The sequence below is a fragment of the Scyliorhinus canicula genome, chromosome 24 (genome assembly GCF_902713615.1).
Source record: "Scyliorhinus canicula chromosome 24, sScyCan1.1, whole genome shotgun sequence".
NCBI classification, from domain to species: Eukaryota; Metazoa; Chordata; class Chondrichthyes; order Carcharhiniformes; family Scyliorhinidae; genus Scyliorhinus; species Scyliorhinus canicula.
The window spans coordinates 21,516,729-21,544,277 of record NC_052169.1 but is presented as its reverse complement, the minus strand read 5'-3'; the positions used below and the strand labels follow the sequence as shown (position 1 = coordinate 21,544,277).

Here is a 27,549-nt window from a genome sequence, read left to right as displayed (position 1 = left end):
CAAAGCATGGTTTGCTTATTGCGGATTTCACTGCATCGGGACGCCAGAGAGATCTGCCATTTCAACTCTTCAGAGGAGACACTCTACTCAAGACCAGTTAAAAGGATGGCAACAAATGGTTTGACAAAGAAACCACTGAATTGGGGGTGAGGTCCGGCACAGCATTGGCGATGTGGGAATTCAGTGCCAGTTGCCTACCAAGCCAAGACCAACGTCCGCATTTTAATGCCACCTTACTGACGTTGAGGGACTGAAATGATGCAGCCCTTGTTCCTCTAATGGTCATTGGATGAGAGAAGCATTATTGAAAGAGGTCAGAAATGGCGGAACCCGTCAAATTGGAGCGAAAAAAAGTTGTTTTTTTTTTTTTGTTACTACTTATAAGTGAGAAATTCTTAATAAAAGTGGACTTCAGCAACATTTCGTTCATTAGATTTGCGCGACGTGTTTACATTTTTACACTATATTTTTAGTAAATTAGGTAAATTCTGAATGCTCACTGTTCCCCAACAGGAAGGGGCCAATGAGTTAATGGAAAACCGGCGGGCTTGACAAAAGATTGAAACAAACCGGATTTGCCCAGACCTGGTTTCGGAGTGGCTGCTGATGCGTGGTTTTTTCTCGGTGTGCGTGGCCTTCTCTATGATCCCCGTGGCTGGGTCCGACCGGCGTGGGCTATGGCACATAAACAAAGGTAGGTCAGGTCAAGAGCAAAATAACCCCTTTTTCCATAATTTGTTTCACAAGTTTCATAATTTGCTTTAAGCTGGGGAACATGATTCAACAGAAGCTTTGCTAATTTATATATCGAAGCTACTCATGTCGGCTGTCTTCTCCCTGGTCTCCCCTCCCTAGACCTTGCTACATCACTTCATAAGGACGCAGCAGCGAGCTACAGATTCTCAAGAGCTTTCTAGCTTAACACTGCTTTGTGCTCTGGAGACAGGAGGCGCATCAACTGCAAAGTAAATCTACTCATCCACTTTGTCCGCTCAACGTAACTGAGAGAATACAGTCTTTCCACCTAGGGTTTAATGCGGAACAGATTGGTTTGGATTCTGTGGTTGTAATGATGGTGAAACTGCTTCGGAAGTTTGGAAACGCAGAGTTAAAGACGGACATCCAGAGGGTGCTGTCAGTGATTCCGCACAGGGCACGTGACTGAGGTCCCCTATCAGTTCGAGATCACGGAACTGACAAAACCTACCCTTTATTTGTCTCACTGCAAGAACCCTCAAAAAAGTTGTACCTCATTGGACATGGGGCATTTGGGTTTTTAGTGGCTCATAATGAATGAACAGTTTCACTGTAACTAAAAACCTACTGAATTGATGGAATATCAAATTCCTCCATTTTTATTTTTAAAAATTCAGTTATAAATTTAAGATATTTAGTTTCTACCTTAATCCCATGTGTACATCATAACCCTTTTGCTCTCCCAAATTTTTAATTACAAAGTGAAAAATTTTAAAAGTTTTTACTTCCTGGTTTGCGGTCTGTGAGAATACTTCAATGGGACTGGCTGCTTACCCGGTTTAATGACACCACTGTTGGATAGCCTTGACTCGGTACCAGGTTCAAACCAACACTGATTGATAAAGGGGAAGTCCAGTCCATGGAGATCGCTAGATCTTCACTGGCAGCTTACGAGGTCAGATGCAAGCATCATCACTGTGTCACCGACGTGAAAACTGGGGCGTTAAACTGATCGCATCACCTACACCTAGGGGCTGGTTTAGCTCACTCAGCTAAATCGCTGGCTTTTAAAGCAGACCAAGCAGGCCAGCAGCACGGTTCGATTCCCGTACCAGCCTCCCCGAACAGGCGCCGGAATGTGGCGACTAGGGGCTTTTCACAGTAACTTCATTGAAGCCTACTCGTGACAATAAGCGATTTTCATTTCACCTTCTGCAACGCAACTTTTTAACCTATCCAAGTCTTTTGCAAAAGGAGTTTATTTTTTGTGTGTGGGGGGGAAGAGAGAGAAGAGATGCAGGGAATCAGATGAAATCATTCCATTCTTCATTTAAAAAGAAATAAATTTAGAGTACCCAATTCATTTTTTTGCAATTAAAGGGCAATTTAGCGTGGCCAATCCACCTACCCTGCACATCTTTTGGGTTGTGGGGGTGAAACCCACGCAAACACAGGGAGAATGTGCAAACCCTACATGGACAGTGACCCAGAACCGGGATCGAACCTGGGACCTCGGCGCGTGAGGCAGCAGTGGTAACCACTGCGCCTCCGTGCTGCCCCTTCCATTCTTCATTAAACCTGATCGATAATTCCCCCCCCCCCCCCCACCCCCCGAGGTCACTGTCGGGGACTGTTTCAGTTTGGGGTCTTCTGTACTCTCTTTATTCTGCTTTTTTTAGTAGTAGTACCCAAGACCCCAAATCCCCCAAGGCACTTCCTCAGAGCGTTTTACCACTTGGGTAAACGTTCAGTCACCCAACAGGGTCAATAAACAAAAAACATGGGCCACGCATTATTTATTTCTCCACAAGATCTATCTCTGATCTTCGAGATAGCACGAGTTCTCATTCCAGTTCTAAACAGTTGTGCAAATTTATATGAACAATGAACAAGCGATTGTGTAATATTTACTGCCGGTAAATATAGATTCACTGTAGAAATCCTAATCGCTCCCCCAAAACCGTCACAAATTTCCTTACTAACCTGCTCGTCTACATACACAGCTTCATCCCCCATTGTTGCCTTGTGAGCTGGGGGATGTAAAGTCCATTTCCCTATGAAGGGAAGAGCTCGTTCAAGTCAAAGACACCTGTCATGGTCTGTCTGCTTTATTTTGAAAGCCTTCAGCTTGCTGCCAAAACCTGTCAGAAATTCTCACCAGTCCAGGCTTCTTTTATTTATTCATGATATGAGGGCGTCGCTGGCTGGGCCAGCATTTATTGCCCATCCCGGAAGGCATTTAAGAGTCAGAGATTGCTGTGAATCTGGAGTTACATGTAGGCCAGACCGGGTAAGGATGACACATTTCTTTCCCTAAAGGACATTAGTGAACCAAATGGGTTTTTACGACAATAGAAAATGGTTTCATGGTCATCTTTAGACGCTCATAGAACAGTACAGCACAGAACAGGCCCTTCGGCCCTCCATGTTGTGCCGAGCAACGATCACCCTACTCAACCCAACGTATCCACCCTCTACCAGTAACCACCCCCCCATTAACCTTATTTTTTAGGACACTAAGGGCAATTTAGCATGGCCAATCTACCTAACCCGCACATCTTTGGACTGTGGGAGGAAACCGGAGCACCCGGAGGAAACCCACGCACACACGGGGAGGGCGTGCAGACTCCGCACAGACAGTGACCCAGCCGGGAATTGAACCTGGGACCCTGGAGCTGTGAAGCATTTATGCTAACCACCATGCTACCGTGCTACCCCTAAATTCCAGATTTGTAGATTGAATTCAAATTTCACTATCTGCCATGGTGGGATTTAAACCCGGGCCCTCAGAGCATGAATCTTGGTCTCTGGATTACTAGTCCAGCGACAATACCACTACGCCACTGCCTCCCCTCGATTCAAAAAGCAACAGAACTTTTAAGACCATAAGACATTGGAGCAGAATTAGGCCACTCGGCCCATTGAGCCTGTGCCGCCATTCAATCATGGCTGATATTTTTCTCATCCCCATTCTCCTGCCTTCTCCCCATAACCCCTGAGACTGCCCCAAAAGGCTAATCTTTCAGTCAGCACCGCGCTCCTCCTGATGTCAGTTTGGAGTGATAGAACAAAGAAAAAAGAAAATTACAGCACAAGAACAGGCCCTTCGGCCCTCCCAGCCTGCGCCGATCCAGATCCTTTATCTAAACCTGTCGCCTATTTTCCAAGGATCTACTTCCCTCTGTTCCCCGGCGTTCATATATCTGTCTAGATGCGTCTTAAATGATGCTATCATGCCCGCCTCTACCCCCTCCGCTGGCAAAGCGTTCCAGACACCCACCACCCTCTGCGTAAAAATTTTTCCACGCACATCTCCCTTAAACATTTCCCCTCTCACCTTGAAATCATGACCCCTTGTAACTGACACCCCCACTCTTGGAAAAAGCTTGTTGCTATCCATCCTGCCCATACCTCTCATACTTTTGTAGGCCTCAATCAGGTCCCCCCTCAACCTCCGTCTTTCCAACTAAAACAATCCTAATCTACTCAACCTTTATTTTAGCGGCCCAGGGACAAAGGCACAATTGAAACAACTTCCCTCATGAGCAGCGTTGTAAGAGTTGAGACATTGAAAGTATTAAAACATGTATTTTGGAAAAAGGTTACATACAATTACTCGGAGTATAGCTTCAGTGTGCTTCTAAAGTAAATTCAAATTTAAAAAAAAATATTTTTATTGAAAACTTTTTCATTCATCCAAATATTTGAGGGTTAGAAGATGGCCACTAATATTCCAATCTAGGAGCTTCTTCACCTAATGTGTGATTAGAATAAATGTGTGATTAGAATATGAAACTTGCTCCCACGTGGTGCAGTTATAGCACAGATGCCTTTCAGAAGCTAGATGAGCACTTCAGGGAGAAGGGAATAGAAGAAAATGAAAATTGGGTTAAATGATATAGGGCGGGAGGTGGTTTATTTGGAATTTAAACATTGGAATGGGCTAAAAGACCCATTTCTGTGCTGTACATTCTATGCAATTCTAGGTAAAATAAACTATTTTTTCCTTCACACTGCTGGCCACTGGGTTGGCCTCCCACATCCAAGGCTCTCAGTAGCCACCCAAACTAAGGCAGCTGCAACGAGATGGGAAAGTACAGTAAACCTGCAATAGGGGTCGATTAACTCAGTTGGCTGGATGGATGGTTCGTGATGTGGGACGACGGCAATGGTAGGGGGTACAATTCCCGGTATCAGCTAAGGTTATCCACGAAGGCCTTCTCAACCGTGCACTTGCCTGAGGTGTGGTGACCCTCAGGTCAACGCGCCACCCCCCAGCTCTCTCTGAAAGGCGAGAGCAGACTCTGGTGACTTTCATTTCATTCTCTTGTGAAGCCCCCTCGCCATTTGAGAGAGACCCCGGATTGCCACGCTGGGTGAAATTGGATTCCTTGAATGCCTCTCCTTTTAGTGTGTTAAGATTAGGAACACGCTGCATTCAGAATCACGGAAGCTTAAAATACATTTCCTACCATTCTGAGCCTGTGAACTGGAGCACCAACCCTCTGCATCATATGCCTCTGACTGTTTTTACTTAAGTATCTATTTACCAATCTGGCAGGAGTTGCAGAGTCTGAATTAATCATATACAAAATAGGACTTGTGACTGAGCAATTGTGCATATATAAAATGAACCTATGATTCAAATCAGGATCCCTGGGGCATGTTTGCGAATTTTAAAATTCTATCCCCAAAACAAACTGCCTCCTCCCCACCCCTTTGCAAAACAGCAAACAAAGTTAAATGTACTCGGCCATTTATTTTTCTGATGTTAGCAACAGAAGATTAATATCAAAAGGCACAACATCAAACACTGCCAATTTCAAACATCCGGTTACAATCAGATTTCACTCATTAAACAACATTTAATTAAGACAACCCAACCTTAATTTCCAGTCTGTGGTTGCTAATTCTATCTACCCATTCAGATTTTGTTTAATTAAGTTGAATATGCTGATGATTTCAGCGCCAACACAGACTTTACTGAGAGGCTTTAGCACCCAATAATTAATTTTCACAATCTTAAATCTGCATTAAGGGCAAAAACCAAGCTGCCCGTTTGAACAGTGGCCCTGTATCGGGCATCTCTGTGGGGACATCTTTTTCGAGCATACTTCAAGCCTGCTTGAGCACTGATGTGCATATTCCTCCCTGGGAACCAGTAGCAGCAGCAGTGCCTCATCCAGCTCAAACCCTTCCTTGTCCTGGAAACCAGTCAACCCTGGGCCCCATGTTTTCCACTTTTTGCATGATCTGTATCTGCTCACACCAAGACATCAACTAGCCACATTCTAGACCCGCCTTTACGCTCGCAGACGAAGATAGAATCTCCGGCCTCTTTCCTTGCGACTAATAATCTTTATTAGTGTCACAAGCAGGCTTACATTAACACTGCAATGACATTACTGTGAAAAGCCCCTTTTCGGCACACTCTGGCGCCTGTTCGGGTGCAAAGAGGGAGAATTAAGAATGTCCAAACTGCAGAATAATATTAGTTTTTCTCATCGTGATCAGCTTCTTTTCTATTCTAGCTCCAGGGCGCACTCATCCAACAGTCTGACAAATTGCGGTCACTCCCAACTAAATGTCATAGCCACTCAACAATTGCTCAGACAGAATGAAGCCGTTGTGGGAACAGATCTGTTGATATTTGATACTGCATTATCTTGAAAATTAATTGGTCCAAATATGGAATGCCTGCAGCAATAGTCTTTACCTTTCCAGTCCCAAACAGAAATACAAAGGAGCTCACTAATTGGAGGCTGGATTTAGACAGCACTGGTGTCTATGGAGCAGACACTCTGCCTGGTCAGCCTGAGAACTGGCTCTGTGATGACAGGATATAGAATCCCTACAGTGCAGAAGGAGGCCATTCAGCCCATCGAGTCTGCACTGACCCAGTCCAATCCTCCACCCTTTTCCCCGTAGCCCCACCTAACCTTTTGGATACTAAGGGGCAATTTAGCATGGCCAATCCACCTAACCTGCACATCTTCGGACTGTGGGAGGGAACCGGAGCACCTGGAGGAAACCCACGCAGACACGGGGAGAAAGTGCAAACTCCACACAGTCACCCTAGGCCGGAATTGAACCTGGGTCCCCGGCACGGTGAGGCTAACCAGCATATTGCCCCTTATGCATGGGCATGCTTTCTTTTAGTGCAAACAACCCCAATTCCAGGCTTGGGTGACTGTTTGTGTGGAATTTGCACCTTCTCCCCGTGTCTTTGTGGGTTTCTTCCGGATGCTCCGGTTTCCCCCCACAGTCCAAAGATGTGCAGGTTAGATTGGCCATGTTAAATTGCCCCTTGGTATCCAGCGATGTGCAGGTTAAGTGGGGCCGCAGGGATAGGGTGGGGGGAGTGGACCTGGGTGGAGTGCTGAGGGCCAGTGCAGACTCAATGGGCCAAATGGCCTCCTTCTGCACTGTAGGGATTCTATGATTCTAATTGGGCACCCTGGGAGGTTAGACAGATTCCCACATCTCGGTACAACCAGAGGCACCTCCACAAAACCACTGGATCGGACCAGGGTTAGTAACAGCAACCTGCTCACTAGGATGAAAAAAACGAAGGGGCGAAGAAAAGGGAAAAGCCGGCGGAGCAAAGGGGTGGTCGGAAAGATCTAACGATATCGACCATCACCCAGCACTGTCCGCCATCACAGAGGGGATGCTACGAACTAAACTTGCTCTTTAACCAACCAGCCATGGATTAACCAAACCCATCTCAGTGTGCACCACTCATATCCTCCCATTCTGACAGCTCGAAAGAAAATGGGACCAGAGGAAAACTTCAAACCACAAGAAAGAGTGGGAAAAAAACCCCAATCTTCCCCAGGATACATAATCTGCCCAGGTCACGAAGGAGAAAGACTGAGATTCTTAATTCCAAAATTTAAAAAAACAATTCAACAAATGTAGCTCTACGGGGGGTATTCAGGTTACGTACATGGTGTTAGCTATGCTTCACACTCCAGGTTATGGTTACGGATATGGGATACTCGGCCAATCGCTGCGAGGGCTGTTCGGCGTACGTGTCATTTCATGTTCTAGACTTAACTGAACTTAGAACAGTACGATCGCAATTCCCCCTTGAACTCGCTCCACCATTCAATACGATCATGGTTGATCTCCTCTCGGATTGAGCTCCACTTTCCCGCCCGTTCTCCATAACCCTTCAATCCCATTACTTCTTTAAAATAAATGAGCACCCAATTTTTTTCTTTCCAATTAAAGGGGCAATTTCACGTGGCCAATTCACCTAACCTGCACATCTTTGGGTTGTGGGGGCAAAACCCACGCAAACACGGGGAGAATGTGCAAACTCCACACGGACAGTGATCCAGGGCCGGGATCGAACCCGGGTCCTCGGCGCCGTGAGGCAGCAGTGCTAACCACTGCGCCACCTCCTTCAACCCATTCTAATCAAAAATCTGTCCATCTCCTCCTGAAATTTATTCACTATCCCGTCATCCGCCGCACTCTGGGGTAGCGAATTCCACAGATTCATGACCCAAGACCGCAAGGAACTTCAGAGAGTTGTGAACACCGCCCAGTCCATCACACAAACCTGCCTTCCATCCACTGACTCCATCTACACCTCTCGCTGCCTAGGGAAAGCGGGCAGCATAATCAAAGACCCCTCCCACCCGGCTTACTCACTCTTCCAACTTCTTCCATCGGGCAGGAGATACAAAAGTCTGAGAACACGCACAAACATTCAAAAACAGCTTCTTCCCTGCTGTTACCAGACTTCTGAACGATCCTCTTATGGACTGACCTCATTAACACTACACCCTGTATGCTTCACCCGATGCCAGTGCTTATGTAGTTACAGGGTGTACCTTGTGTTGCCCTATTATGTATTTTCGTTTATTCCCTTTTCTTTTCATGTACTTAATGATCTGTTGAGCTGCTCGTAGAAAAATACTTTTCACTGTACCTCGCTACACGTGACAATAAACAAAATCCAATTCTTTGAGAAAAGTAATTTCTTCTCATCTATTTTAAATCCGCTACCCCTCATCCTTAAACTTTCATTCCAGGTTTCTCCACAAGAGGCAACATCTGCTCGAAATCTACTTTATACATTTTATCAGCTTATTTACCTCAATTAGGTCTCCTCATTCTTCTAAATTCGAGAGTATAAGCCTAACCTTTCTCCACAAGACAGACCCCCTTCACCTCTAGGATCAATCCAATGAACTTCCTCTGAACTGTTCTAACTATACCCTTCCTCAAATAAGGGGAGTAAAACTGTACCCAGTACTCCAGGTGCAGTCTCACCAATGCCTTGTACATTTGCAGCAACACTTACCTACTTCTTTACTCGAAGGAATAAAGGTCAAAATTCCATTTTCCTTCCTTATTACCTGCTGTACCTGCACACCAGTTTTCTGTGATTCATGCACCCAGATCTCTCAGCGCCGAAGCACTCTGAAGACTCTCTCCATTTAGATAATAAGTTGCTGTGGTATTGTGCGAAGCAAATAATGGCATGATGGGAAAACTAGTCAAGTTTCTTGGTACAATTAAATTTAAAGTGACTTCGCATAACCTAAGGCACAAATACAAGCAGCCACGGTCAACTTGACCCGAGAACTGGCTGACTCTAAACTTGGATAAAGTTCATTTGTCATAAGACCAGAGCAGTCTAAATACATACGATAAGCTAAAAACTTGTCTCTGTCGGTACATAAACAAATTTGCTCCATCTCTTAAAACATGTACCAAAAGACAAGATAATGATACGAGACCCCGAGTCCTCTAAAGGTCAGCAAGGTGACGCCATTGTAATGATTATTACTTATGTTTTACTTTTGATCAAATTCCTGACCAAGCTGTATTCATGTTATCTTGATCCTATAATGTATAAAAATCATCTTATTCTTTTGTGATATCGCAGACTTGGAAGGGAACCAGCAGTTTGTACTTGACTGCCTTCCGACTTCAAGTCTCAGCCATACTGCTAGCAGTTGTAATTTGTAAAATAAAGCTTAGTTTTGCTTACCTAATGAATCATGTTTGAATCTTTCTATCACAGTCCAGAAGCGGGGAAAATATTGACTACGACATTTGGCGCTGCGAGAAAAAATCCAATATCCTGAAGTGATCTTCCGTGAGGGACTGAGAAAAAGTGATCAAGGCCATGATCGGAGTACAGAGACAGACGCCGGCACAAGGTAAGATTAACCTTGATCTCTCTCTCGGATCTGTGCTGCGACCCCTCATCCCTGACGGAAGTAACTAAACAGGTGACGGTTCTCGAATCTAAATTTGACTGTGAGTAAATTTTTTTTGGGGGGTCAGGGACCCGATTGTGATTAGCCGCAGGTCAGGGACCTTTTTGATCTCGTTTTCCATCCGGATCAGATTTATACAGGCTGTCAGTAAATTTGGGTCAGGGACCCTTTGATTAAGTTTTGGGGTCAGGGACCCTGTCAGTAATTTTTTTGGGGGTCAAGGACCCTCCAATTTGATTTGGTACCAGAAATTTTTTTTGAGCATTTTTTGCCAGGGGACACAGTTTACTGACATTATGGGACAAACTTTAGACAAAACTAGGTGTAATTCCCCTCTATGTTTCATGTATTTAGAAAACCCCTTCTCAAGAACGTAATATTCGGAGACTGTCTGCAGCGCTGCTTTAAACAATAAATTAGGTAACGATATCTGGCTACTAGGTTACACAGGGATCTTGGAACTTTGACAATAGCATTGATGCAGAAAAAAAAAAGCAATCTGGAAAAAAAATGCCGGCTTCAAATTGTTTAATTTTACAGTGGAAAAAAACAGTCCACTTAAAGCAACGAACAATCACTATTTATGAGTTGAAGAGATAACTCCCACAAAAAAGGGATTAATGAGTGTGTGAACGGTAAAGCGAAAGATTGGGAGGCTTTAAAATTGGAATGTGAGCTTTGGGATAAAGACCATCAAAATGATAAAAAGCAATCTGGCAATAACAAATCTCCTGCCGGCAGAAAAGTAGGACTGGCCAATCAGATTATAGGAAAGGAGGATCCTCCCAGTTGCTCTGGCATGCCGATGTTCCCCTATTCAGGCGATACGGAAGAGGAGGAGGATTTGAATCCCTGGACCCCACCCTCATTTTGCGCTCCCTGATCCTACAATTGCACTGTCCCAAGTCCTGACTCCCCCTTCTGATCCCATTATCAATGAAACTCCTGCTAACGTGTCCCCCTTAGCGACACGCACTCGGTCACAGACGCAAGCCGTAAATATCGAACAACCCTTCTCTACGGAAGACATGTTAATTGACTAAAAGGTGTTGATTAAAAGATCCACAATAAGGGAATTATAGAAGTGAAGTTAATAAGTTACCAATTTAGAAGCATGCTGGCAATAATGACTAAAATTTAACATTGCTTTTGAATGAAATTTAGTAGATCAGATAATGTAAACTAACTACTGCTTGGAATGTTGTACTGGCCTTATTATGATAACAAGTGGTTCTTCTGAAGGACAACAAAATGCGTACTCGAATTTTTTTTAAACTAATGGCAAACATTGTGGGGGCGAAACCCACGCAGACACGGGGAGAATGTGCAAACTCCACACGGACAGTGACCCAGAGCCGGGATCGAACCTGGGACCTCAGCGCCGTGAGGCGGTTATGCTAACCACTAGGCCACCGTGCTTTGGCAAAACATTCATAATGCCTCTTGCAAATGTCCCCAAAGTTGTTCAGTTCACACTATATCAGTTTAAAAGAAAGTAACTTTACGAATAAGAGTAATTGAAATATGAATAAGTTTTTAGATTGCGTGAAAAGACCTAAATGGCATCACGCCAAGTTCTCCGCCCCTTAGATTCTGCATGAAACATTAACCATTTCAACAGACAGTTGGGCTTTTCTGAATTGACAAACAAAGAAATATGTCTCAAAGAATAGCTAATGCCTCTAAAATTAATCAGTGCAAATTGACTTAAATGGAATAACACAGATAAAGTTTACGAAAGAGAATGAAAAATTTTTGTTCAAAATTTGTCCCCAAGGACAAGGGCTGAATCCAAGAGAGAGAAAGAGAGACAGAGGGAGGGATTGAAGGAAGAGAGAGAGAGCCAGGGACAGAGACAGGAACTGTTAGAGACAGTGAAAGTTGAGAGAGTGAAAGAGAGCGAGTCAGGGAGAGGCACAGATGGAGAGGTAGGCAGATAAAGAGAAAGAGCAACAAGAGTTCCAAAGACAGACAGAGTTACGTTGAGAGGGAGAGAGATAGATAAGAGAGAGAGGGAAATAATTCATATTTCATTTTTCAGACTTTGTTATTTGAAAGAGGTAAAGAGATATTGATGCCAACATGGTCCTTGTTATTACCTGAAACCTTCGCGATAAAAGGTTCCCGTTAACTTTGTAAGGCGGGTGACTTCGAATCTTTACGGTGTCACCTTCGAGCTGTTAATTGGTTTGTACGGAGCGCGATTACTCCGTGATTTAAATTATAATCTCCTGCAGATGCGGATAACTCTGCTTAACAACACATAAACAGGGCAAAAAACGTGCGGACCCTGACATAAAACATCACACACGTAATTTCCTTAATCAATTGTTAAAATTGTAATCGGAAGGACCATCTGGCATCAGACAAAGGGTGAATAGAATAGAATAGAACAGAACAGTACAGCACAGAACAGGCCCTTCGGCCCTCGATGTTGTGCCGAGCAATGATCACCCTACTCAAACCCACGTATCCACCCTATACCCGTAACCCAACAACCCCCCCCTTAACCTTACTTTTTAGGACACTACCGGCAGTTTAGCATGGCCAATCCACCTAACCCGCACATCTTTGGACTGTGGGAGGAAACCGGAGCACCCGGAGGAAACCCACGCACACACGGGGAGGACGTGCAGACTCCGCACAGACAGTGACCCAGCCGGGAATCGAACCTGGGATCCTGGAGCTGTGAAGCATTTATGCTAACCACCATGCTACCGTGCTGCCCCAATGGGTAAAACTTTAGATACAACTTTTGAAAATGGCAGCGCACTGCAAACACTGTGAACAATACTGGGGGGAACTAAAGACCTATCAACAGTCATAGAAGCTCAACAAGTGATTTAGGAAAATAATAGGGGGTCAACTACTAAAAAGTTAGTTGCTCTATGGAGGGAATATTGTCCAAAATTGAAGGATGCCTCCTTGCTAGCCAGCTGGCAGGATAAAGAATGAAAATTGGGTATAGAATTGACAGATCTTGAAAACGGAATGCGCATGTGGGAAAAGAACCAAGTTAGGCTATCCACCTTGATCAGAAAGGGGCTAAAACACTCCATTAGTTTTTGTTCAGGAAGATCTGAGGATGACAAATCTCCCAAAATGAAAAAAGGGGGAGCAAAGTCAATACAAGATTAAGGTTAGGAACTTAACAATGGATTCTTGTCTAAAATAACTTCAGATCGTTTCAGGCCGTCCAGATAGACTCGGCGGTGGTTCAGTTCATTTGAAATTTAAAAAAATAATAAACATCCAGTAATGTCTCTTTCCAAAAAACTGGTTAAATAGCAAATATTGAAAACTGACTGAAATATGTCCGACTCATAGCCCTCTCGCAGGAAGGATGTACCTCAACTAGCGACACCTGACCTTATTAGGCAGACAGACACTGCAAATTCAGAGCGGTAATACAAGTGCATTGATAATGGAATGTTTATAGAACTGTCTCAAATACAAGGTCACCAGCTGCAAGATTTAATAACTTCTGAGCCTGCGCCCGATTGCTCTCTGTTCTATGCTGGCAGCTAACGTTAACCCTGAGTACCACTGTTTAAAAAAATAAAAATCTAAAAACTGCAGGAAGTCTTACAAAAGATTAATGACACTTGGGCACAGCTATTAAAACACCCGATAGAGTCCAGATGAGAGAATATAGTGACCCAAGCCTTGATAACGGCACTGCTATACCACCTATCCCGCAGGCCCAGCTTCGAAACTTTCCCCTATTCACTACTCCACAGTGGTGGTCGATTGATTTTGATCCCTCACACTTTTCACCTCCCTTAGATATTCCCAATCCACATGTCACTCTTTGCTACGATCATACAGTATGCTCGCCCGATTTGGAGAGCATTTACCAAGACAAAAGAACGGTCTGCCTTTCTTGTCGATTTCCCCCACAGCCTATGGCGTCAGTCGAGACTTGTGTCACCCCACGTGACCCTTTCTGTCAACGAAAGCTACAGTGCCAAGTCCTTGGGATTTCTGGCAGCTGCACTAAGAGGACAAGCTGATCCTTTCCTTAATGGAAGTCAAACCCTACCCGCAGGCACTTTAGAATATTTTAAACGCCCATTTGTCCTCATTGGCACACTGCACCACCATCATTCAACCCGATCTACGACTCCTGAACTACCCGCAGATTTATGGGCAGCCTCCAAACACGAAGTTGGTCTCACTAATGTCCCTCCCGTTGTTATTAGAATCAAACCTGATATGCCCTTACCCTCTATTTCACAGTACCCTTTGCGCCCCGAGGCTGAAGAAGGAGTCTCGGTTATGATTCAATCGTTCCTTCAACAGGGAATTTTGATACTATGCCAATCACCCTGTAATACCCAGATTCTTCCAGTTCCTAAGATAGGGAGACCATCCGAATGGCGTTTGGTCACTCCCAGTTAGCGACATTAGCACCTCCTGGTGGCTCCACCATCATTCAATATGTTGATGACTTACTCCTTGCCAGCCCTGATTTAATCGCTAACCAGCGTGACACCTTTTACCTGCTCATCCGTCTCCATTCATGGGGATATGTGATCCCGCCCGCTAAAGTTCATAAAGGCCAACGACAGGTCAAATTTTTGGGTGTCCTAATAAGTGCTACTGATCGCTCCCTTACTCAGGAACGCATTACTCCTATACTGCAGACCCCATTCCCTACATCACCCAAGCAGGTGCGAGCCTTTTTAGGATTAGTGAACTTTTGCAGACAATGGATTCCGAATGTTACTGTACATACTAAAGAATTAACTCCGTACTCCTCTCAAAATGTTCCTCTTGAGTTTGAACTACCTGATTCAGCAAAGCAATCTTTTATTACTCTGAAAAACGCCCTGGCTACCGCCCCAGCGCTAGGACGACCTATGTATGACAGACCTTTCCAGCTGTACGTTAATGTTCTTGATAAATGCGCCACTGGTGTTCTTACACAAGAACACCCGGTCGCCAACTATTCTACCAAATTAGATCCTGTAACTTGCGGTCTACCTCCCTGCACCCAAATTCTTACTGCTGTCCATTTGTTAGCACAGGCAGGCAGTACAAGTGCATACTTCACACTCTATTGTGGCTCTCCTAACGTCTCAGCAAACCCAGCATCTGACTCAAGCGTGATTGAGCCGCTATGAGGTTTCACTATTGCAAAACCCCTACCTCTCTTTTCATTATTGTTCAACCTTAAATCCTGCTGTGTTCCTTGAACAAACCCCCGATAACCTGGAGGACCCACCACACGATTGTTTACTTTGGAATCACTTCCTTACCGCACCTCGGCCGGATTTAACAGACAGGCCTATTGATAATCCAGATCTAATTTTTTATGTTGATGGCAGCTCCTCCATTTCCCCATTTGGCGTCCCACAGTCGGGATATGCCGTGGTAACCGACACTGACGTGCAGGAAGCAGCAGCCTTCCAGACCCCTGTCTCTGCACAAAAAGCCGAGCTATTCGCCCTTACTCGAGCATGTATTTTGCCCACAGACAAAAGTACTAATGTTCACACTGACTCTAGGTATGCCTTTGGCGTGACCTTTCGGCCGCCTCCGGCAACAGCGAGGTTTTCTCACCTCTGCGGGAACTCCCATTCAAAATGCACTTTGGGTTAAAAATCTCCTCGATGCTATTCAGCTCCCCCGTCAATTGGCAGTTATTAAATGCGTTGCACACACGAAGGGTGACACTCCTGTTCAATTAGGAAATGCCCGTGCTGATTCAGCTGCTAAAACTGCAGCTTCATCAACCTCTTTAATTGTTCCCAGTGGGGCTAATCAGGCTTTAAACCAGGTACCTGCATTAAGGACGAAGGGCATGCCAGAGATAGCTGAAGTTCAAAATTTGCAGAGGGACGCCTCTGATTCTGAGCGAACACTATGGAAGTCAATGAGGTGTTCGCACTCCTTGACACGAGACCTCTGACTGACTCCAGTTGGTCAAGTTTGTATTCCGAATTCTTTATTGCCGTTACTTGTTGATTATTTGCATTCTTGTACCCATCTTGGCAAGGAGGGAGTGGTACAGCTACTCCTAAAAACTTGGTGGCACCCAGATTTGAAAACAGCAGCGCAAACGCGGCTGGATCGATGCGTCATTTGCACGAAACATAATAAGGGCAAAGGTATTAAATGCCCTCCGGGAACCACCCCCTTGCCAAATGGTCCTTTTGCTTGTATACAGCTTGATTTTATCGAATTGCCAAAAGCACAGTGCTATAAATATTGTTTAGTAATAATCAATGTGTTTAGTAAATGGATTGAAGCCTTCCCCACCACTAATTGTACGGCACATACAGTAGTGAAGTTGTTGTCAACGGAAGTTATTCCTCGTTTTGGGGTACCCAAAGAGCTCAGACAATGGACCACATTTTGTAGCTCGGATCAATACTGAATTGTGCAAAGCCCTCGTAATTAAACAGCAACTGCACTGCGCGTATCACCCGCAGGCAGCAGGAATTGTGGAAAGAGCCAACGGGACTTTAAAAGAAAAATGATCTAAATTAACTGAAGAAACTGGGTAAAATTGGCTAAAAGTATTACCCTTGGCACTGTTTCACATGCGAGTGACTCCCCATTCGCGGGCCGGACTGTCAGCTGCAGAGATAGTCTATGGTCGGCCAATGAGGACTCCCTGGGATGCCCATGCAAAGCCCCTAGAGGGAGTAGACCTCCATGTGATGGGGGAACAAATGCAGAACTATTTGAAGCAATTAACACTTTCTTTGAAGTTTCTCCACTCGCAGGTAAAACAGGCACATCTCCCAGTAACGACAGGGACAGCCGTCCCTCGATATCCAGAGATCAAACCCGGAGACCACGTGTTGGTGAAAAACTGGGACAGAAAGAAACTAGGACAACGCTGGAGCGGACCCTTCCTTGTACTACTGACGACACCAACTCCGGTAAAACTTGAAGAACGTGCCAGTTGGATACATCTATCCGATTGCAAGAAGATAGTCTCCAACCCAGACGAGAACACAGGATGTAGATCTTCAGTGTAATTTTTGGGCTTTCTGGACTACTTAGCCTTAATGGCCACTCGGTAGTAAAAAAAAACGAACTAAACGAGACCTGCCTTCCAATACCTATTTACATATGTCATATCTTTATGCCGAAAAATTGAATATAAGCAAGTGTTGGGTTTGTACCCATATCCCCGTCCATTCGAGGGAAGGAATACCTCTCCAATCTCTCCCCTTTCATACCGCAGAGACAGCTGAATGGATTTTACGACAAAATCAAACAGGGATCAGGGGAGATAGGGGGAATATGAAAATTTGGAGATCTGCTGGCTATGACATGACTAAATTTTCAGCTTCGTATCAACCTACCTATAATCATGCCGTAACTCCATCCTCCCTCACTGTCCACTCGTATAATGTTCAAGGTTCCATATGTTTTAATAAATCAGGGAAAGGAAAGTTCATGGGGACAGACATCCCCAATCCCCTGGAGGACATCAGCTGATGATTTTACAACCTACAATGGAACCTATTTCATATGCGGCACTAAAGCATATCCGTGGCTCCCCATTGATTGGACAGGATCCTGCTTTTTGGGATATGTCGTACCCCAAATGCATCACCTACCCACCCTTATGCACTCCCCCTCGCGAGCAAAAAGAACAATTTCTAAAACGGAACGGGCAAGGCATCCAACGAACTGATCTACATGGCCTCAGCATTGGAACATCTGGCAAACGTAACTGCAACAGAAGCCAGGGACACTGGACAGGCACTGGCCGAGGTCTCAGCTGAGCTAGTGGCTGTCCGTACCATGGCATTACAAAATCGACTGGCTTTGGATTATCTGTTAGCCTCGCAGGGAGGAACGTGCGCTATTATAGGCCAAGAGTGCTGTACTTGCATTCCAGATGGCTCGGAAAATATCACTAACCTGGCCGACCATATTAAGAAACAGGCTGCTCAAATTCAAGAAATTGGCAGTGAATTTCACGACTATAACCCGCCTATAACCTAACTATAAAACGACTATAATAATCAATTATTTGATTGGATCTTTAAGGCCTTTATTCTACTACTACTAATGCTACTAGGGATAGGATTGCTTGCCTGCTTGTGTAAATGCATTTTCAAATGAATCATGGATATACCTATTTAGCTAGTTGTCATGATATGACAAAAGGGGGGAGTGTGGTATTGTGCGAAGCAAATAATGGCATGATGGGAAAACTAGTCAAGTTTTCTTGCTACAATTAATTTAAACTGACTTCGCATAACCTAAGGCACAAATACAAGCAGCCAAGGTCAACTTGACCTGAGAACTGGCTGACTCTAAACTTGGATAAAGTTCATTTGTCATAAGACCAGAGCAGTCTAAGTACATAAGATAAGCTAAAAACTTGTCTCTGTCGGTACATAAACAAATTTGCTCCATCTCTTAAAACATGTACCAAAAGACAAGATAATGATACGAGACCCCGAGTCCTCTAAAGGTCAGCAAGGTGACGCCATTGTAATGATTATTACTTATGTTTTACTTTTGATCAAATTCCTGACCAAGCTGTATTCATGTTATCTTGATCCTATAATGTATAAAAATCGTCTTATTCTTTTGTGATATCGCAGACTTGGAAGGGAACAAACAGTTTGTACTTGACTGCTTTCCGACTTCAAGTCTCAGCCATACTGCTAGCAGTTGTAATTTGTAAAATAAAGCTTAGTTTTGCTTACCTAATGAATCATGTTTGAATCTTTCTATCACAGTCCAGAAGCGGGGAAAATATTGACTACGACATTGCCTTTCCATTTTTCCGACCAAAATGGATAACCTCACACTTTCCCACGTTAAACTCCATCAGCCAAATTTTGGCCCACTCACCTAACCTATCTATATCCATTTGTAAATTTATTTCCTCGTTGCAACTTACTATCCCACCTACTTTAATGTCATCTGCAAGTTTGGCTGCAGTACCTTCTATTTCTACATCTAAGTCATATATATTGTAAATAGCTGGGACCGGATCCTACGGCACACCACTAGTCACACCTCATAAAGAACAAAGAACAAAGAAAAGTACAGCACAGGAACAGGCCCTTTGGCCCTCCAAGCCCGTGCCGACCATGCTGCCTGACTAAACTACAATCTTCTACACTTCCTGGGTCCGTATCCCTCTATTCCCATCCTATTCATGTATTTGTCAAGATGCCCCTTAAATGTCACTATCGTCCCTGCTTCCACCACCTCCTCCGGCAGCGAGTTCCAGGCACCCGCTACCCTCTGTATAAAAAAAAAACTTACCTCGCACATCTCCTCTAAACCTTGCCCCTTAAACCTATGCCCCCAAGTAATTGACCCCTCTACCCTGGGAAAAAGCCTCTGACTATCCACTCTGTCTATGCCCCTCATAATTTTGTAGACCTCTATCAGGCCGCACCTTTCCTGGAGTGTTTTTCAAACTCCGCCCACAGCCCGAGTGGAGGTGCCCCTCGCACGAGTGGAGGTGTCCCTCGCAGGGCCGGCTGTCTCCACTCTCCCTCTTTCACCTAATTCCCCTTTCCACCAAACTGCAGCAGCACTCTGATGTATCAAACGCAGCACTGATGGAGCCTCCTTTTATGACCCCTAATTCGAGGCTTATGAAACTGAATTAAACCAGTTGCCTAATTAACTAGCTTCAGTTGAGAGCCTGTAAACTCCTGTTTTAAAGCTGCCACTAAACTTCACCCAGTCAAAAGAACAACTTTCCGTTAATTGCTAAATTAAAGAACAAGCTAGACTTTAGATTGAAATTAGCCCTTAAATTTAAATTATTCCTTCAAATTTAACCTCTTTAAATTCCCTTTTTCACCAAACCACAGCAGCACTCAGATGCAGTACTCGGTGCTGATCCCATCCCATTCACCTTCAATATAAACGAGATATGGGGTATCAAAAATGACCCCCCCCTCCCTCCCCGTCTCCCCTCCCCCCCGTCTCCCCTCCCCCCCCCCTCCCCCCCCATAACCACAAGGATTATGAGACAACGACAAAAAGCAGTAAAACTTTGCACAGATCACACTTCACATAATCGGCACAATATGATTTCTGCTGGAACAAGATAACAGACGATACTCGCCTCGTGCTCGCATCTCGCACACCCTTGCAGGAGAAAAGACAAGAAAATAATCAACAGCATAATCACAAGGGAGTAACGTCCAGGATTATAGAAGAATTGCAGGATAATGACACCATCTATGTTGCTCGAGACGGCCGGCGCCAAGACAGGATCAATGAACACTCCTCGGGATCTCTCGGGGATTCCAACAGAGCACCTTCACTTTCACCATGCCACCCTCCAGCGCCCAAGCAACCCACAGCCTCGGCCCTGACCGGGGGGGGGGGGGGGGGGGGGGGCAGAGATGAATCGACCCACTTGAACACCTCTGCCCCTCTCAACGAGTATAGAGGCATAGAGGATAGGATAATAGTGCCCAGTGCTCAGAGGCTGCAATCAACCCCAGGCCTCGAAGATCGGATATTCTGTGCTCCGTCGAACACCCGGCCTCCAAATCAAGATTACCAAAGCATGGCAGTCAATCTTCAAACTCAATCGGGAACTTGCTTCCCACTTCTCACCAGGAACCGGGCTGACGGACATACCTTGCCCAGCCCCTTCCTCCCGAATGTGTCAGGATAAATGACACATCACGCAATAGGATCTCAAAGGCGGACCTTTATCAGGGAGAATCCTCTTCCAAATGCAAGAACTCTTTCACGTGCCTCAACCTTTCTCCCAAGGACACCTCACAAATCTTCAAATCGAGTGATCCAGACCTGCACCACAGAGCCGGGATCCTCATCCTGACCAACATTCTCAATGGCGGCCATCGTCAGGATTCACACAGCGTCGCCAAGGTGACAGCCCCGCTCACCAACAACAACGCCACTGCAAGCTGGGGCCCACTCCGGGCACCACGGCTAAATCTGACATTTATCTTGGCTCCTCTTTGCAAAACACCAATCAAGATCCTTTGGGGACATAGCGAAGACTCATATCCCGACAAAAGACAAATAGGAAATGTGCTCCAGCATAAAGTAACGGTGAGCAAAGCCAGAGCTTGCGGAAACGCAACCCCTCCTGCACTCACATTGCATGACGCATACCTCCCCATTTTCAAATATTTTGATTCTGCCCTTGCCCATTACTACTTTGTAAAGTTTTAACCTATTATTAAAAATATATTTTTTCCCCAATTCAGGGGCAATTTAGCGTGGCCAATCCACCTACCCTGCTAATCTTCGGGTTTGTGGGGGTGAAACCCACGCAGATATGGGGAGAATGTGCAAACTCCACACGGACAGTGACCCAGGGCCGGGATTCGAACACGGGTCCTTAGCGCCGCAGTCCCAGTTCACCCCGTTGCGCACATGTTGCCCCGGTTTTACCCTATTTAAGCTGATTTGCATCAGTGAACAACTCGCTCAAGTTGCCACATTTACAAAAACGATTTTATATTAGTTAATTCCCTCACAAAGACAGAATCCAAGACTGAGCCAAGATAACAGCAGCCCCTCCGTGAACTCGAGGGTCGGCCTCACCAGTTCTGTCCATCAGTCAACATTCCCCAGGAACAATTGCACACCTCAGTGGTACCATAGTTTGAGAGCTAAATCCCATTACCAAAGATTTAAGCACAACACAAAATCTAAGCTGATATTCCAGTGCAGTACATTCACTTGCTGCCTCACGGCGCCGAGGCCCCAGGTCCGATCCCGGCCCTGGGTCACTGTCCGTGTGCAGTTCGCCACATTCTCCCCGTGTCTGTGTGGGTCTCACCCCCACAACCCCAAAAATGTCCAGGTTAGGAGGATGGGCCGCGCTAAATTGCCCCTTAATTGGGAAATAAAATAATTGGATACTCTAAATTTATAAAGAAATGTCAACCACGTTGCTGTGGGCCTGGAGTCACCTGTAGGCCAGACAGGGTAAGGAGGGCAGATTTTCTTCCCTAAAGGACATTGGTGAACCAGATGGGTTTTGAAGACAATCGACAATGGTTTGATATGAGACTTTTAATTCCAGATTTCTTTTTTAAATTTATTCAAACTTCACCAGCTGCCACGGTGGGATTTGAACCTGGGTCCCCAGAACATTACCCTGCCTCTCTGGATTACGAGTCCAGTGACAATACTAGTGCGCCACTGTGTCACCAAACAACAAGCTTCCAACAAAAGGGCAGCACGGTAGCATTGTGGATAGCACAATTGCTTAACAGCTCCAGGATCCCAGGTTCGATTCCGGCTTGGGTCACTGTCTGTGTGGAGTCTGCACATCCTCCCCGTGTGTGCGTGGGTTTCCTCCGGGTGCTCCGGTTTCCTCCCACAGTCCAAAGATGTGCACGTTAGATGGATTGGCCATGCTAAATTGCCCTTAGTGTCCAAAATTGCCCTTAGTGTTGGGTGGGGTTACTGGGTTATGGGGATAGGGTGGAGGTGTTAACCTTGCGTACGGTGCTCTTTCCAGGAGCCGGTGCAGACTCGATGGGCTGAATGGTTTCCTTCCGCACTGTAAATTCTATGTAAAAGGAATCAAGCTCGCAACATTTTAGATGTTAAACGTGTGGTACATCTTGTAGCATAATGGCCGTAGCTTCTAGCCTCCAGCACACCCTTTATTTAAAAATAAATTTACAATACCCAATTAAAGGGCAATTTAGTGTGGTCAATCCACTTAACCTACACATCTTTGGGTTGTGGGGTTGAAACCCACGCAGATACGGGGAGAACGTGCAAACTCCACACGAACAGTCACCCAGGGCCGGGATTCGAACCTAGGTCCTTAACGCCGTAGGCTGCAGTGTTAACGTGCCGCCCGGGCTTCATGACATCCTAACCGGGGAGCAGCCCCCCCCAATGACCATTTCACCCCCACCTTCACATCTCTCCTCCCCCCTCCCCTCCATTGTTTGGTTAATGAATGATATGTTGCCCACTCCATGCCTTGTGGAATGGACATCTTAACCGCAACCAAGTCATTTGTTCCATGTTTAGAGAAGCATAATAGCAGCGTTGTTACTTACTATTTGCCTGCCAGTCCAGTCGTATGCATAATCAAAAGCGTAGCCCTTGCTTTCAAAAAGATCTGTTAACAGTGTGCGTAAATACTGGTAGTCTGGTTTTTCAAAAAAGTCTAACCTCCTCACGTAGCGGAGGTACGTCGCCATCTCCTCTGCAAAGCAAGAAACAAAAACGGTGGTGAAAACATAAAACCAGAAAGTTCTGGAACGGGCTCAGAAGACCGGGCAGCATCTGCAAGATAGTTAACATTTCTGATCAATCACCTTTCATTAGCATTGCTCGAAGTTAGAAATGTAACAGTTTATAAGTAAATAGGGACACATGGAACACCGGAAGGGGTGAGAGGCACAAAGAAGGTCTACGCGGTAGCACAGTAATTAGCACTGTTGCTTCACAGCGCCAGGGTCCCAGGTTCGATTCCCAGCTTGGGTCACTGTCTGTGCGGAGTCTGCACGTTCTCTCCATGTCTGTGTGGGTTTCCTCTGGCTGCTCCCGTTTCCTCCCACAAGTCCCGAAAGACGTTCTGTTGGGTGAATTGGACATTCTGAATTCTCCCTCTGCGTACCCGAACAGGCGTCGGAATGTGGCGACGAGGGGATTTTCACAGTAACTTCATTGCAGTGTCAATGCAAGCCTACTTGTGACAATAAAGATTATTATAAAATGATAGGGTGCCGATCTGCAGTGACTGATGGACGTGGGATAACGGGCATGAGGAAAAAGGGGGCAGTAATGGGACACCAAGGTAACAAAAGGTATGTCCAGAGGTGGAGTAACTGGCACCATTTCCACCACCTGCAGTCTATGAAAACGGGAACAGCGGTTACCGTCGGAAATGGTTGAACTCAAAAGAAGCCAGCAAAGTTGCAAAGTGTCTTTTCGCAAGGAGAGCTGCTCCCCCTCGAGCTGACTCAACCTTCTACTCCCCAAGCTTCTAACCACCGCACTATTGGGGTGGGGAGGGGGTGTGGATGGTGAAGAAAGGGAGGAAGTAAAGTTAGTTTATTGGCATGTTTGAGCAGAAACACTCAAAATACTTCTCTGGAACACATGAATTGCTCTGTATTCACTGGAGGTTATCTCAAGCAATTCTATCTTTACAAAAGCAACCAGATAACCAACATAGGGTAAAGCAGGGGGCAATAAAGGAATGAGGGCACAGTCCTGTCCACAGACACGGAGTAGATTAAAAGTTGGATCACAAATTACATGGCAATTTGAAATGAAATGAAATAAAAATTGCTTATTGTCACGAGTAGGCTTCAATAAAGTTACTGTGAAAAGCCCCTAGTCGCCACATTCCGGCGCCTGTCCGGTAAATTTTTAGAATTTACAGTACTGCAGGAGGCCATTCGGCCCATTGGGTTTGCACTGGCCATTGAAAGAGCACCCTACTAAAGCCCATGCCTCCACCCTATCCCCGTAACCCAGCAACCCGACCTCACCTTTTGGACACTAAGGGGCAATTTGAGCATGGCCAATCCACCTAACCTGCACATCTTTGGACTGTGGGAGGAAACTGGAACACCTGGGTGGAAATCCACGCACACATGGGGAGGACGTGCAGACTCTGCACAGACAGTGCCAGAGGCTGGAATTGAACCTGGGTCCCTGGAGCTTGAAGTAGCAGAGCTGCCCCAATACTACAAATCCTTCCGACAGGGCAGCACGGTAGCATTGTGGATAGCACAATTGCTTCACAGCTCCAGGATCCCAGGTTCGATTCCGGCTTGGGTCACTGTCTGTGTGGAGTCTGCACGTTCTCCCCGTGTGTGCGTGGGTTTCCTCCGGGTGCTCCGGTTTCCTCCCACAGTCCAAAGATGTGCAGGTTAGGTGGATTGACCAGGCTAAATTACCCTTAGTGTCCAAAATTGCCTTTAGTGTTCGGTGGGGTTACTGGGTTGTGGGGATAGGGTGGGGGTGTGGGGATAGGGTGGGGGTGTGGGGATAGGGTGGGGGTGTGGGGATAGGGTGGGGGTGTGGGGATAGGGTGGGGGTGTGGGGATAGGGTGGGGGTGTGGGGATAGGGTGGGGGTGTGGGGATAGGGTGGGGGTGTGGGAATAGGGTGGGGGTGTGGGAATAGGGTGGGGTGTGGGGATAGGGTGGGGGTGTGGGGATAGGGTGGGGGTGTGGGGATAGGGTGGGGGTGTGGGGATAGGGTGGGGGTGTGGGGATAGGGTGGGGGTGTGGGGATAGGGTGGGGGTGTGGGGATAGGGTGGGGGTGTGGGGATAGGGTGGGGGGTGTGGGGATAGGGTGGGGGTGTGGGGATAGGGTGGGGGTGTGGGGATAGGGTGGGGATAGGGTGGGGATAGGGTGGGGGTGTGGGGATAGGGTGGGGTTGTGGGGATAGGGTGGGGGTGTGGGGATAGGGTGGGGGTGTGGGGATAGGGTGGGGGTGTGGGGATAGGGTGGGGGTGTGGGGATAGGGTGGGGGTGTGGGGATAGGGTGGGGGTGTGGGGATAGGGTTAGGGTGATCTTTCCAAGAGCCGGTGCAGACTCGATGGGCCAAATGGCCTGCTTCTGCCCTGCAAATTCTATGAAATTTCTATAAGCCAACTCAGAAAATATGCTATGAGCTCTCAGGATGCTACAAGTCGCTCCAAAAGGAACTAACGCCTTTCAGGAAAATAAATAGGATTTTTAACTTCTGCGGCGAGTATGTTCTCTAGTATATTCTACACAACCTAATTATTTCAAATCAATCAATGAACGAGAACAGCAAATCTAAAGCACACAGCACTTCTCTCATTCAGATCTTCATTACTTTTGGGTTTCAGTTTTACAGCTTTCTCCTAAACTGGCTTGCCCAGAGAGGCATAAAAATAGCCACTTTGGAAAGGGCACGCGGAGGCGATGATGGGCTACGGGAGCCGCGGACCGGGGAGACGCGGATGATTTCTCGCTGAATGGATCCAACACACAGGATGAGGATCCTGTCTGTCTCACTCAGCTCAGACAGGAATCATTCTGGGCTGGCATCCGCCACACAGCTGCTGAGCAATAGTTTCCTTCGTGTTCTTTGGGAAAGAATGCTACTGCTCCTTTGTATTACAGTTTCACAGCGCTACACTTTGTTAGGTACCAGCCCAATGGCACCATGCGATATAAAACTGAGCCAAGAATTTAACTGTTTATAAAACCTGTGGAGATTAGGAGTGATAAACGTGCTGGATTAAAGGCGGTGGAAATGCAACTGTAATTGAACAAGAGGTGTGTCCAAGGGAGATATAAATGGAAATGATGCTGCACCTTCAGCAGCTGTGGTGAATAAAACAAAGATGCAAAAAATATGCTTTCACATTTTCACATGATGGACCAAGATGTCTATTGGTCCAAACAAGTAAACGGATTGCTCTACTTTTTTTTTTTTAATTTAGATTACCCAATTATTTTTTCCAATTAAGGGGCAATTTAGCGTGGCCAATCCACCTACTCTGCACATTTTTGGGTTGTGGGGGCGAAACCCACGCAGACACGGGGAGAATGTGCAAACTCCACACGGACAGTGACCCAGAGCCGGGATCGAACCTGGGACCTCAGCGCCGTGAGGCGGTTGTGCTAACCACTAGGCCACCGTGCTGCCCTTGGATTGCTCTACTTTGGAAGACTTCTGCGCTCATTCTCAATAGAATCCTGGAATGGCAATAGCAAACTCCCATTGTCCAAAAGCTACTTCATCGAGTAGATACAAACAAAGCCTCCCTACATATATCCTCATTCAAAGCACTTGGCACTACTGCTGTTATGACAATATAACATCCCACGTGTAATAATAATAATAATAATGATAATGATGATGTGTGGCGATCTTTGTGAGGTTGTCTTCAGGGTGGAAAGTGTAGTGTTCACAAAGACACTTGAAGCTAGGTTCCTCAACAAAGCTAAATTTATTTACACTACTTAAATTAAAGTTCGACACTTTTTCCTATAGTAAACAAATAGATTATATTAAACTACACTCACTAACACTATCTCTATACTCTAACTGCAACTATATTCTACCCTCTCTAGTTCTGCTATGCACTTAGTCCAGCCTCCTCTCCTCTACTCCACTCTCTCCCAGAAGCCTAAGAGTCAGTGCCTTTTATAGTACTGTCCCTGGCTCCATCTAGTGGCTCATTGTAGCATGACATTAACTCTTCACATGCTGTACATTTCTATAATGTCACACTATGTACACTGCTTTCACATCATTCAGCTGAACACTGGACCAGTCAACATCCAGCCAGGTCCAAGTTAGGGGAGGCTGTGGCAGTCCAGAGACCCAGGGTAATGTACTGGGGTCCCGGGTACAAATCCCACCATGGCAGGAGGCAAAATTTGAATTCAATTCATATCTGGAATTAAAAGTCTAACGATGACCGTAAAACTATTTGGTTCACTTGATGTCCTTTCGTGAAGGAAGTCTGCCTTCATGTGACTCCAGACCCACAGCAATGTAGACGACTCTTAAAATGCCCCCTGTTCAATGACAATTAGGGGATTGGCAATAATGCTGGCCCAGCCAGCGATGCCCACACCCCATGAATGAATGGAAAAAAACATGGCAGCATGGTAGCATTGTGGATAGCACAATTGCTTCACACATACAGGGTC

General features: G+C 45.8%; 1 protein-coding gene across 8 annotated transcripts in view; it reads right to left on the bottom strand.

The window, feature by feature from the left end:
* The window catches only part of LOC119956760 (casein kinase I-like), a 205,235-nt gene that overhangs the window by 21,065 nt on the left and 156,621 nt on the right, over positions 1-27,549 (bottom strand). For all 8 annotated transcript variants that reach the window (XM_038784128.1, XM_038784126.1, XM_038784131.1 and 5 more), the window contains 2 exons: positions 22,952-23,100; positions 586-675 (listed from right to left, as the gene is read on the bottom strand). In XM_038784128.1, coding sequence (XP_038640056.1) covers positions 586-675; positions 22,952-23,100 — 239 coding nt within the window. The remainder of the gene's footprint in view (positions 1-585; positions 676-22,951; positions 23,101-27,549) is intronic.